Consider the following 12,916-nt stretch of genomic DNA (forward strand, 5'->3'; position numbering starts at 1 on the left):
ATTTGTTTACTGTACAGATGAGGTTATTCATAAAAAACATTCAAAACTTTATGTCGTTTGTGATCTTTTTACTGCTTACAAAAATAGTGTTATGTGAGTTAAAATTCTGGTGGTGTTTAGCCAAGCTAGCCGCTTTGCTCTAGAGATAGCAATGTCCGTCTGTCCAGGACTTTGGTCCAGACAGAAATATCTAAACAACTATAAAAGGGATTGCCAAAAAATGTAAAACAGATATTCATGATCTGTGAGGGTAAATCCAGGTCCCAAGTAGGTCTGCCAGGCTTTGAAGCAAATTGAACACATGATGCCCTCTGGCAGAAAAATTGTTTTACCCATAGATGACTTGACGTAAGAGACGTCTGTAAATCAGTGGATACATTTTTTTGAGTGTCACAACCCCCGCAAAATGACTCGTTTTACTATCAGATTTTGATCCATTTGGTCCGATAACCTTTACTTTTTCTCTGATGCTCCTCTTAGTCTAGTTTTCACCCAAAGGGGCTAAAAATATTTTGTGCACTAAATGGAAAATAGAAGGAATGCACTGCATGCATCACATGGCTGTAAATGCTCGCTATTGGCTGTCTGTATAATATACTGTAACTACAACACTGTAATATGATTATCAAAATTGGTAAAGCCCCTTTTAGTATGCATCTTCAGGTGATCAGTTAGTGATGCTGTTTTTAAAGAAACCTTATCTCAGTGTCTCAGTTGGCGCCTTCTGTATGAATGTACCTCCACACCACAACCTAGATCTAGTGACAGTGATCAAGTGGACCTAAGCTTACTGTTTAACAACAGCTAACACTATTTGTAGTTATATATTAGCCATTGTGATGCAGGGTGTCAGCCTAGAGAAAAAACTTTATTAGAGTTGTTCCAACCAGATGATACATTTTAGTTGGTTATGCAGTTTCCAACCTCTAAAGTTTATTCCCACATCTCCACACAGACACAACATGGCCAGGATGTTAAAACATTACTACTGAGCTGAGGTGCCCTTACAAGGGCATTTTAGGGAATGCTGGTAAAGAAGTTTGCACCAGCCAACGTAGACCTCTCTAACCTGGAAATCTATTGCTCTCTTTCAACTGACTAAGAAGAAGAGTTTGTTGTCAGGGGAGTAGATTAACAATATATTGGTTTGACTGCTCCCTTATTCATTTCTTTAAAAAATGCAATATGGGGAACCACAAGGTCAAAATCTGCAATTGCTCTGCAGCAATTACCCTTCTTTAAAATTTCAGTTTGCTTAAAAACTGAGGAAACTAAGACATTTCAGTCTAATTGGATACATCCAAGGTCTCACAGACAATACCAAATGCCTAGTAAAAGCCAAGGCTGGCAGGGAGAAGATGTCAGGACAGTGCACTTTTCCCAGTGAAAGCCCTTTGCTGCCCACTGTGAGAAGCTGGAGCCTTTGTGGCGAGACTGAAGGAAACATGAGCTACGCTATGCACTGCAGGCCAACTCATCAGGAGTTGTGCTGGGCCTTCAAACGCCCAGTGCCTCTTCAAATCCCCCATGATCACCTGGCAGTCATATGCGCTTGCTTAAGCATGAGCTGGCTGCACATTGACAAACATGTTTGTGTGTGCATCCAAGTGTGAGAGTAAGCGAGAAAGAGGCGGGACAAAGGAGAGGGATGCAAAATGTGTGCATATGACATCACCTTCTGTACTTTCCTACTCCAAGCTACCCCTGTCAGTCATCAAATCTAAAGCTACCTTTTACATTGGAAGTTTATCTCAGAGCACTAAGGTCTCATGCTTCCCACTTTCTTTCATATTTCCTTAAAACTTCAAAAGCTTGTACAGCTCTTCTTAGTGCCTGCCCAGAGAACAGAACATCTTGAAAAGGGGTATTTTTGGAGTTACATCAGTGGTGAGGAGCAGTCCCAAAACACATATCAATACAGCCAATTAAATGCTACCACCTGGTGGAGTGCATCTTTTGGCTTCCCTGCTGACCCAATGTGTCAATCTTGGCCTCAGCATTCACCTTTAGGAGAGGAACTTTCTGTGTGACTGTACATCGGTCACCCACATACTGTGATCACATGTAATCTCACACTTGGTACAAATGGTGTGAGTTCTACATGGGAATCCCATTGCTCAAACTTAGAATAAAGTCAATTGAAATTAAATCAGCCTTTCAATTCACTGTTCATCCCAGGACACTTCTATGTGGATGAAAAAATAATAGAAAAGACCCAGAGACAACTAAGCAAAACTGTGGCAGTTAACCTCAGCAGAGAAATAGGAAACAATACAATGTATTACTATTCACTTATTACCATTTCTGGTTCTCACCCAGCACTCTCTATTTCTCTCTTCTGTCTCCACTTCTCCGTCAAACCTGCTCATCGTCATTCCTCCAGGAGCAAACTGTCAGGTTGTGTTAATTGGATTTTGACTGTAGCGACAAACAGGTCAGGAAGCAAGACAGCCATATCTCCCCGCTTAGACAGAAAGGGTCAAATATGAGTCACTTGATATATGGCAGGTTCAGAACTCATAACCCTGCACAATACTCCCAGTCCCATTATCATCTACAGGAAAGAGACTGACAGTGAAACAAATAGGAAACTGTTAAAAAATGCGAGAAGTGCTTCAAACCTGTCCAAGTGTTGGAAACATCAAGCTGACTTTAAACTGGGTATGAGGAAAATGAGATGAAGTGGAAATAATCCTGTTAAGGGCAGTAGAATTACTTTGGTATTACGTGTTCACTTATTTTGAGATATGATCGCAATGTCATCACGTAGTCTAGATAGACCAATAGATGTTCTATTCAAATCATATGAAGATAAGGACTTCTGGTACATGGACATGTACATACTGTATTCATCAAAGGCTTGCTTACAACAAGAATAACAGAGCACTTTCTTAACGTGTCAAGGAGACTCTGTGAGAGGTTGTCAATGTTATTTCTAAGGGCTGGTCCAGGCTGAAAGAAAAGCCATGGGAGGGCATTGATCTGGAAGGCTCTCTGGAGATGAGAAACATCTAGTGATTGTCAGAAAGAAAAATAACATCCGTTTGACATCTGAATCCACTATTTGAGGCAGGCAGGGCAGAAACCAGGGGGGACTGGAGATCAAACAAGCAGCTAGCTTATTGGGAGCAGAGAGCACAGGGAATCAGGTTCTATCTACATACACAGCACTAAATGAAGGCCTTGTGGTTCCCTATGTGGCCAGCTAACCACTGTACAGTAGATACAATGTTTGCCTGGAGAAGAAGTCAGGAAAAGTCAAAACCATCTGCAGGTCTTTGACATGTTTAAATCTAAACTAATGGGGGGAAATGGATTCCCAAGCTAGTGCTCTCGCACAGGTTTCCTGCTTTAAAAGGCACTTTGACTGCAAGGTGTGAGAGAGAGGGCACAGGGTGTGTGTGTGTGTGTGTGTGTGTGTGTGTGTGTGTGTGCGTGTGTGTGTGTGTGTGTGTGTGTGCGTGTGTGTGTGTGTATATATGTGTGTGTGTGTGTGTGTGTGTGTTTGCATCAAGGGTTTTCCAGATGATGACTACTGAACACACAGTGATGGAGAGAAATGTTTTTCCAACAAATCTCTGCATTTCAAAGACTGAAATATTCATTAATTTGTTGCTCTATCAACCAGACGTGCTAGAAAGTTGTTTCAGTCTGCTGAGGGCAGATGGAAGACAGGACATAAGGTACTCATTCATTCTTTACAGGGCCCTACTTAGATAACAAATGACCCCAAGAAGGTCATTTTAAACATATATTGACTCATTTACATACATAACATAAAAGTTCATGAAAAGTAAAGCCCATGATATTACACACTACACACACAGATTCATACTGTACACCTACAGTGAGACAATTCATCTTCTAGAATGTTTTTTTCTTTTTCTCTCCCTCTCCTTCATCCATCCTTCCCTTTATCTATATTCCCAAGCTTGTGTCTCATTCCTCGTCCATTTACACTGTTCCCATCATCCTCTCTTCCTCTCTACTCATCTTCCACCTTCTTGTCTACTCTCCTCCTTCTTTTGTCCTCTTTCTCTTCTCTCCATTACATCTTCAATTGGCTGTCTACAATCTCCAAACTGCTTATTTGTGTAGTTCCTCTCCTTTTCCATTTTCCCGTGTTCCCTTCCACTCTCTTTGTATTCTGATATATTCAACACTTCAAGACGAAAGATTCATTTCTTGTTCATCTTTTTCAAATCTACCATTTGTCCAACTGTTCCACCTCCAAACATTGAACATTATTTCCCTCCTTTCCCTTCTTGTCCTCTCTTCAACTCCTACCCTCTCTGGGGGACATCCCCAATGAGTCATCCTCTGTCTGGTATGAGGAGAGGGACATAGCAATATGTTTTTTCATCTCCTTAGCCAGCGTTGTCTTATTTTCCTCTCCTTGGGTTTCAAACCATCTGAGAAATTGTTGCAGTTGTTACCCGATGACTCCGTTTTTCTGTTTTCCCCACCGACCGCTAAAGAAGTGGCTCATCCATCACTTTAAATACCCTCTGATGCACTGCCCGCAAAAGGCTGCAATCCTCTTCATGAAGTACAATACATGGGGCTAACACCACACATACACACTCACTGTATACAGACAAGCCAAGCATGCATATAAACACATCCAAGGATGCATACACACAGGAGGTTCACACTCCAACCTTTCCAAAATCAGAAAAAAACATTTAACGTACGTAACGCCTCCCTCACTTTGGTATGCATTTTTACTGGGTTAAATTGATGGGTGATTGTTACCTGTAAGGCCATCCACAGGTGCTTGTAGAATGTAAAACACTATTTAATTTATTATAGTTGCCTAAGTCCCTTTAGCCATCAAACAATGGAGAGTACATTACATATGCAGTGTCTACTTCAAGGAATGTGTTGACTTTCGAATTACCTTGTGCTGCCAGTAATAACCTCAATCAATATGTTATATTGTACAACACCACACCTGGATCAAAATAGGTCCAGTACTCCAGTACTTAGCCAATAGTGATTTTCTGCATACCAGACCTGTAAGCTAGTCAACATGTTTACTGTACAGTGAAATCCTTCAGGATGTCCAAACCAAATAATCTACAGTGACAAATTGTGTATTGACTGATTTGTATATATATTGTACATTGGTGTTTTAGTGATCTCCTTAGATTTAACGAGGGAAAAATACTGTTTTCCTTCAAGATGTCTATGTTTTTTTCCCTACATTTACCTTTAAATTCAACGGCAGTTAATGATAGAATAAATCTAATAATTTATGTTCACATGAGGTACTCTACCTGCTATTCTGCTCATTCAAATTTCCATCCATATTACAAGTGCTCACCAGTATGCAGGCATCTGAATTAGCTTCCCATAGAGTGCAGTGCTGAAGGAAGGGATGATGGGGATGAGAGGCAGGAAACCCCCTGTACTGTCCTGGCATGTCAAGCCTGCCTGGAACCCAAACACCTGGAAAGAGAGACAGAAAGAAAGGAAGAGGGTATGAGAGAAGGTTTGGAGGAAGAGAGGGGAAGGAGAAGACAGGGGAGAAAAAAAAACAGACATGGAAATGCCTATTCAGCAATATATAGATCAAACCATTTACTGGATCCATAGAAAAAAACATATGGAGTTCACACAGCTTCTGAAAATACAGCACAGAAGCACAGAGCCAGAGTTGTTGGTGTTCTCTTATCTCAATCACCACTGAACTGTTTTGACTCTATCCGTCTTCAGCAGACCTGTCGCAGCCTAAACCTGCGCTCTTACAGGCCCTGGCTCTTAGAGACACAGAAGAAAGACAAAATCATCTCATCTTACTTGTTAACTGTACAAACAGCTGTCAGCAAGTCCATCTTACAGTCTAGGAGGCATTGTTAAAAATATCCTTATGTTGAACCATAAAAAAACATTCACATGCAATCGTACAGTACAATGTAGTGAAATCCAATCTCTGCGTTTAACCCATCCTAAGCAGTAAGCAGCTACATAGCATCGTCTGGGGAGCAACTTGGAGTTCAGTGTCTGCACAGCTGTTTACTAACAAACGTACAGACTAAAGTGAAGTTTTCAGAATAACTTTGAGGTTCTCTATTCAGTGTACATACATACAGTAACAGAGTTGGAAGAGCAAGACATTAAGTAACACTCTTGCTTGCACTAAATTAACAGCACAGACACAACACCCTACGGACCAGATTGATAAGATCCAGATCACACCAAGATGTCACCGTTAAGTAACATTGATGTATTTTCCAGAAAGACATTTTTAGTAGGGTTGGGTACCAAACTCCGTACTTTTTTGGGTACCAACCGAATTACGTTGGTACTACCAAGGACCAATTCACGTTAATTCAAACGGTGCCAAATAGTTAAAGTCACAGTGAATCAAGGCAATTCCAGTAAAGCGGTTGCAAGTACTGTATGCTTACAGTTTTCAAAACTTCACGCAGACAGCGTTTGCTGCAATATAATGTAATGGAGAGCCTAAAGCGGCCGCAATGCGGTTACACTTCCTCTGACAGACAGGCACAGCAGTGTTTTCTATGCCCTGGTGATAGACTGACAGGCTGGAGGTTGTACTGTAGGGCAAGGCAACTTTATTTCTATAGCACATTTCAGCAACAAGGCAATTCAAAGTGCTTCACATAAAACATTTAAGAGCAGTTAAAAAGAGAAAGAAAATAAAAACAGGCTAAAATAGAATAAGATACAAATACAAGAATAAAAGTTACAGTGCAGTTTAAGAAATGAATAATTATTTGATTTAATAGGTTGTAGGGATAGATTTGGGAGAGGAGATGGAGGTGTTTTATTTTGTGTGGTGTGTAAAATGTGCTAAATAAATAACAAAATGTTCTAAGTAAATAGGATAAATAGTTTTGAAATTATTTTTACAAATAAAATCATTTTTTTGTTATTACACAGGGAAAGTTCCAAAATACCAAATTTCAGGTAAAAAATGTCAATGGTGCCCAACCCTAATTTTTAGGCTCACTCACCTCAATGTGGTGTCTTCTAGTCACAATGTGGCTCATAAAGCTGAAGCTAGACTAACACGTGCATGAGGTCACCATGACATGACTCTACATAACAACTGACAGTTTAATTCATGAATCCACCAGAGTATAGAATGCCAACAAACAGAAAGCGGAAGGTGACGGACATCCAGTCGAAAATGAGGGACATCCAGCGGAATTTCCAGCTGCACCTGAACAATCCCGGAAATGAAACGTCGTTGATATAGACTACCAGACACATAATGTACTGCAAACTCAATGTTTACATTCCGTTGATAGTGAACATGGTGGATCAAGTCCCGTTTAATATTTGAGCCAGTGGATGATGGCTGGGCCCAGCTGTCCCACATGCAGCTGCTGTATATGCACATGACAGGATTCATTCAATTCCTGCAAGTGAAGGTCTCCCAAACCACTTTACAGACAAAACGTTTGACTAAACTAAAATGATAATGGACGATTAGACACCAGAGTAGTACTGTATATAAAGTTGAATAGTATGATTGCCAGATACAGATGTAGACATAATAAAAATCCCACTTTGAAATGCAAGCTTGGGGCCATGTAGCCACAGACTGATTCAGTACAGCTTCATCTGGGAGAACAGTTTTTAAATTCGGTTCTCATTTCAGCAACTAGTTTTTCAAAAAGCCCAAGTTTTCATTTATGATCGGTCTGTTTACTTCTGTGGCCTCCTTGTTGAGCAAGGCTGACTTTTAGTTCTGGTCTATAACCATGGAAAAGTGAGACAATGGCTAACCGCTACCCTCAAGACAGACACCTTAGCTTTGTCAGCCAGTGTCAATAAAACACAGATTAAGATAAGCCTTAGTTTATACCCGTTTCAAATCACTTCCTGAAGTGGGTGAATTGCGGCCTGAATGACCTCCACCCTGTCATGATCCCCCTGCCAAAATCCAGAGGCACAATTAGTACCTTGGCAGATACAGCTGCTGATTGGCTGATTGGTCAGAAGGATCCTTGGCCACTGACCAGTTGACTGTTAACCCTGCAGTGACCCTGTGATAAGGACTACCAGCATGATGTCCGGCAAACATCCTGCCTTAAAAAAAAACATAGCAGGCCATACCAGGCCAGACTGGGCCACCCCAGATTACTAAAGAACTGTTATCCAGGCTTCCTGAAAGGTGGATTAGCTGAATTTGCTAAAGCCTCCATAGTTCTATATGCACTCCATGGGGCATTCGGGTCTTCAGGTAAATATAAATGAAAAGGGTTAAAAACCTCTTTATTTCTAGTTTATTTGTAGGTCAATTTGTTTTACAATAATAATAAAAAGAAATAATGAATTTTAGCTATTGAGCTTTAAACTCAAAACTATACAATCATCACAGAATCAGGTGAATGTCACAGCTGCCGTATACAAGCTTGTAGCCACCTATCAGTTTGGTAGATGAAAAGCATGAAGTAGACCAGAGTTGGACTGGTGCTCATCAGAAAGCTCAGTGCTTAGATTTTTATGACCAGGTGAAAAGGGGTCATTAGGGTTATTTTAGAGTGGAGTTAAGACTGTGGCCACACTGTTGACCTCCTCCTGGCTAAAGTGCATGGAAACTGAACTGTACAAATTAGTATGTGTATTTTGTGTCAACTCGAAAGATGAAATGTAAAATCAAATGAAATAAATTAAATAAAAATGTAAAAGATACAAACCTGTGCTATCAAAAATGGCAAAGGACAGGGGGAAAAAAGGTGCTGGAGTCTAATTAATATTCCGTATGAGTGTATAGTTTTTCATCCACTCCACCTTAACTTTTGCACTGTGCATTATCTAATATATAAGATAGAATAATAGAAGAAGGCATACTTTATTAATCCTTTTTCTAACCTTTTTACAGTATTGTTTCTTAACAGTCCTTAACAGCACAGAACTTTTATAAGAGAATCAAATCAGCAAATGTAAAACTAAGCCGAGATGTGCAGGGTTAAACTACGATCTAGAATGCCTAAGTAAAGGTAGATTTGACTGTAGATGTAGCAGCTCTCTAGAAACAACTCTTTGAGTAGAACAATTACAAGTTGATTCTAATTATTATTATTATTATTATTATTATTATTATGCACATCAATTGCGTTGTTTGCAATAGGTCCCATTTTTGTTTTTATATCTTCAGAAAAAGAAAGCTGGGGTTTAACATGGTTGTGCTCACCTTCAGGTAGAGGTGTGCATAGCAGTGATGTAGCAGGTTGTCGGAAGGCTGGCTGACAGTGCTGACAGTGCTGACCAGCTCTGGAGCATACATGGGCACTGAGTGTTCAACATTCACCCTTTCCAGCTGGAACTGCACAGAAGGTAGAGGGCGCACCGGCTGAAACACTGGCATGTTGACTGGCCCCGGTGCAGTCTGGGAGATTGACGATATGAAAAGGTTAAAAGGGAGAATACATATCGCACATTTAGCAAGATATTAACCCTTGAAGGTGCAGTAAGAACTGAATCTAATTTGTTTTCCTCCGAAAGTATCTTGGCAATCAATGTTTGTCAAAATCCAAGCTACCTATTGATTTGGTACCTGTTTGGATAAGTGTATAGAAGCTTCCATGTCAGTAGTTGCAGTGTGTACTGTACAATGAATTTGGCAAAGTCGCCAAAAGTGTCATTTTGTGGTCATATTACGCTCTATCACTCTCTCTTCATTACTATATTTTCACACCTTATTTTATGTAATTCAATTACCACTGACAAATTAATGACCCTTCAAAAAGAGGTTCTCAAAGAAGATAAGGACTAGGATATAAGGGTGATATCTAGAAGAATGTATGTCTGTGTGCACTACCTTGCATCCCATGATGACAGGCATTAGTGTGTGAAGGAGGTTGAACTCTGCCATGGAGACGGTCACTGTGACTTGTAGCAGAGTGAGACAAGTGAGTCTGGTTGGGATGAATTTCTCTAAGCTGCATATTTCTTCTGGAGTAGCTGAACCATGGCTCTCGTCAACCACTTCTACAGAGACAATCACACAACAACAAAGAAACATGTTAGTTTTGGAACAAATACCGTAACATATTGCACAGGTGCAGTAGAGGGTGCTGTGTAAGATTAAACATATTATTACAAAAAATAGATTGTCCTTTGTTTTAAAAGTAGTCAGTAAATCTAACCACGAGTATGCAACCTGTGGTGCATTTTCTTTTAAAATAAAGTGAGGGAGTAGGAAAGGCCAAAGACATTTGGATTTGATGACTAAATATCATGTTACAGAGAAAGAGGTTAGCTGTAAAGCACACCAATTTCTTTGAGTGGGTGCCTCTCCTCTACGCCTGCAGCAGTAGAACAATAAAAAAGTATTTTCCAACAAAAACCACCACCTCATACAATAAATAAAATAAACATGCACTAAAAAAGTACTGGCATCTCCAAGCGATATTCATTACAGTGGCCCAGTAGCTTTGTTTTTGAACTATCTCATAAAACCACTCATTCAATCAATAACCAGAAACATCCGGAAAGGCAGAAAATTAAGTGAACCAAATCAACATGGAATAGAGGCTAGCAAGGTCAGCGCTCACCAAAGTAAGGAGTGACCAGAGCACTGAACCGCTAAACTGTGTCCAGGGCCTGAGGTGGACCAAAACCTTTTCTAGTGCTTTGTTACTGAACGGCCTTGGCTCTGGTCCCAGGACATGGGCTTGTTTCAGTTCAGTAAAGGTTCTGTCGGGCTACATTCCCAGCTCCAAGGTGGGCTCAGAACCTGATCCCAAAGCTGTTTTGCTCTTTGGCCTACCGCCACAGCCGGCATCAGGTTTATCTGGCAATGCCATGTCCAATCTAATCATATGCCAGGGCTTGAGTCAATATCCACCGTCAACATTCAAATTACAAAAGACATGCGGCTCACATGGTACACAAAGGCATGATTACACACACTAAAACACTTTCTATTTAAAGCACACAGAAAAGGCAAAAATATGATTTAAAAAAAAAAATAAGGTTGCAGTGCACGCCAACATACAACCCCTGACACACACAAACTACTACTGTCACGCCCTGTCTTTTCCTGTCCTACTTAACAGATCCTGCTCTAAAAGCCTTAAGTTGAAACCTCCTGCTCTAAATAGTGCAAGATCTTAATACACAGACACCAGCCAATTTGGCCTCCATTTACAGCTAGTTTTGGGGAGGAAAGTGATTCTTCCTGAGTTCTTGGCAAGGAGTGTATGTGGAGGAGCAGAGAAGAAGAGGACAGGATGAGTAGAAAGATAGATATGTCTTTGACCTCCTGACTTCTACTCTCGAGGAGAGGAGAGCTTGATTCAGGAAAATACATAAGGCATGTGTTATTTTATCACTCCATCTGTAATAGCTACCTTGGTGAAAAATGCTTCCTACTCTCAATTTCCCAATACACCCCCCCAGGGGTCTAACTATACTGACCCTTCTCCAGAAAATGCCAGAGAGAGAACAGACACTTATAGAAACAGGAAGGAACACAATGACCTACCCAGCTTTAGTCAAAAGCTCTGTAGTAATTACTCCATCATCTATTATCTATCGCAGATGCTGAAACAGCCGAAACCTACGGATGTTATCGTTTCACAAAAATGAGAGTTATTGCTACAGATATTACACAAAGACACACATTCCATGTTCTTTCACAACATCCCAGGGATGAGCTCATCAATAGCTGTGCAGGGACGATTACTAACAAAGGTGTTTGGCTTATCCTCCCTCATGTGGTCCAAAAGGTCACCACTTTCATGTACAGCTGTGTGTTGAAAGATGGGTTGTGCAAGGAAATAACAATGTGATGAGGATAGTGTAAAGTGCAAACTGTTGTCATTTCTGATCATTGGCAGAATAGAATAGACTAGAATAGAACAGAGTAGAAGACAAGAGAAGAGGCGGTGTTGAAACAAGTTTAGGGTTAAGGGTAGGGAGTACAGTGGATTATTAGTTGTAAGCTGACTATTAGCTGTTAAAGTCAGCCTAGTAAAACAGATGGAGCAACTGTTAGCATTTGATGTCTGACCTTGCTGTGATTTGCAGTAGGGTTCATACTCGTGGTCCATGGCACAGGTGACCATCTTGAGGATGCGGTGGACAGCGCTGCTATGTAGCCTGACGTCCAGAGGTCCCACCACCAGCCTCTTGATGGATGTCTCTTGAACAGCGGGCACTACCTCCTCCATACTCACCACCGAAAATTCCTGAGGGCCTACAAACAGAAACAATCATGCATAACATGTTTAAAATATACATAGTATGTTGTATTAGCTGTCAGTCAGTCAGGAAATGTAACACATTTTTCAAAGCCAAATCTGAAAAGTGTAAGTACAGTAGACATGTCACCTTCTGTATTTAATGTACAGAGTGGTGTGTTTTTGATATAAATAGTTAGGGTAGCAACATTTTCCCCATATCCCATTCCTTATTATAGCATCTCCTCATCTGTTGGACAAAAACACCACAAAGGTGGCAGTGGTGTAATGCAGCAGCACGGAGCCGCTCACATAGCCGTGACCCACTGGAATGATGAATATTCCAAATGTCCACTTCTCTCACACAGCTGTCCCTTCATTCATCGTAGGCCCCTGTTCCAGAGGTCCACTTTAAAAACTCAGCTCCCCGGCAATAAAAAGGGAGAAATTAAAATTAAAAGAAGGCGGTGGATGAATGGCAGGGAGGGAGGAAGAGGACAAAGGGTCACAACTTTCTTTATTCCCATTACATTCCACCACTGCACTGAACATTCTTACAGCTCAGAGAGTCAACGCTATGAATTTAACTTTTTTAGCTGAATGGGTTGGGGGATGGGTAGACGGGGTAAACCCAGCCCAATCTGCCGGCGATTTGATTTCGCCTGCAGCTCAGGCTGGAAACCTATATTATCTATCCTGCTTCCGTTACAAATTTGCGGGAACCAATCACAAACTGGCTTATCCACCTGGCG

General features: G+C 40.8%; 1 protein-coding gene across 2 annotated transcripts in view; it reads right to left on the bottom strand.

Annotated features, from left to right (window-relative positions):
* Window positions 1–12,916, bottom strand: part of LOC116066562 (vacuolar protein sorting-associated protein 13B) — a 353,457-nt gene that overhangs the window by 288,024 nt on the left and 52,517 nt on the right. For both annotated transcript variants that reach the window (XM_031322688.2, XM_031322689.2), the window contains exons 13-16: window positions 11,996–12,181; window positions 9,800–9,969; window positions 9,173–9,367; window positions 5,327–5,451 (exon numbers count right to left, since the gene is read on the bottom strand). In XM_031322688.2, coding sequence (XP_031178548.1) covers window positions 5,327–5,451; window positions 9,173–9,367; window positions 9,800–9,969; window positions 11,996–12,181 — 676 coding nt within the window. The remainder of the gene's footprint in view (window positions 1–5,326; window positions 5,452–9,172; window positions 9,368–9,799; window positions 9,970–11,995; window positions 12,182–12,916) is intronic.

This window comes from Sander lucioperca, chromosome 10 (genome assembly GCF_008315115.2).
Source record: "Sander lucioperca isolate FBNREF2018 chromosome 10, SLUC_FBN_1.2, whole genome shotgun sequence".
Taxonomy (NCBI): Eukaryota; Metazoa; Chordata; class Actinopteri; order Perciformes; family Percidae; genus Sander; species Sander lucioperca.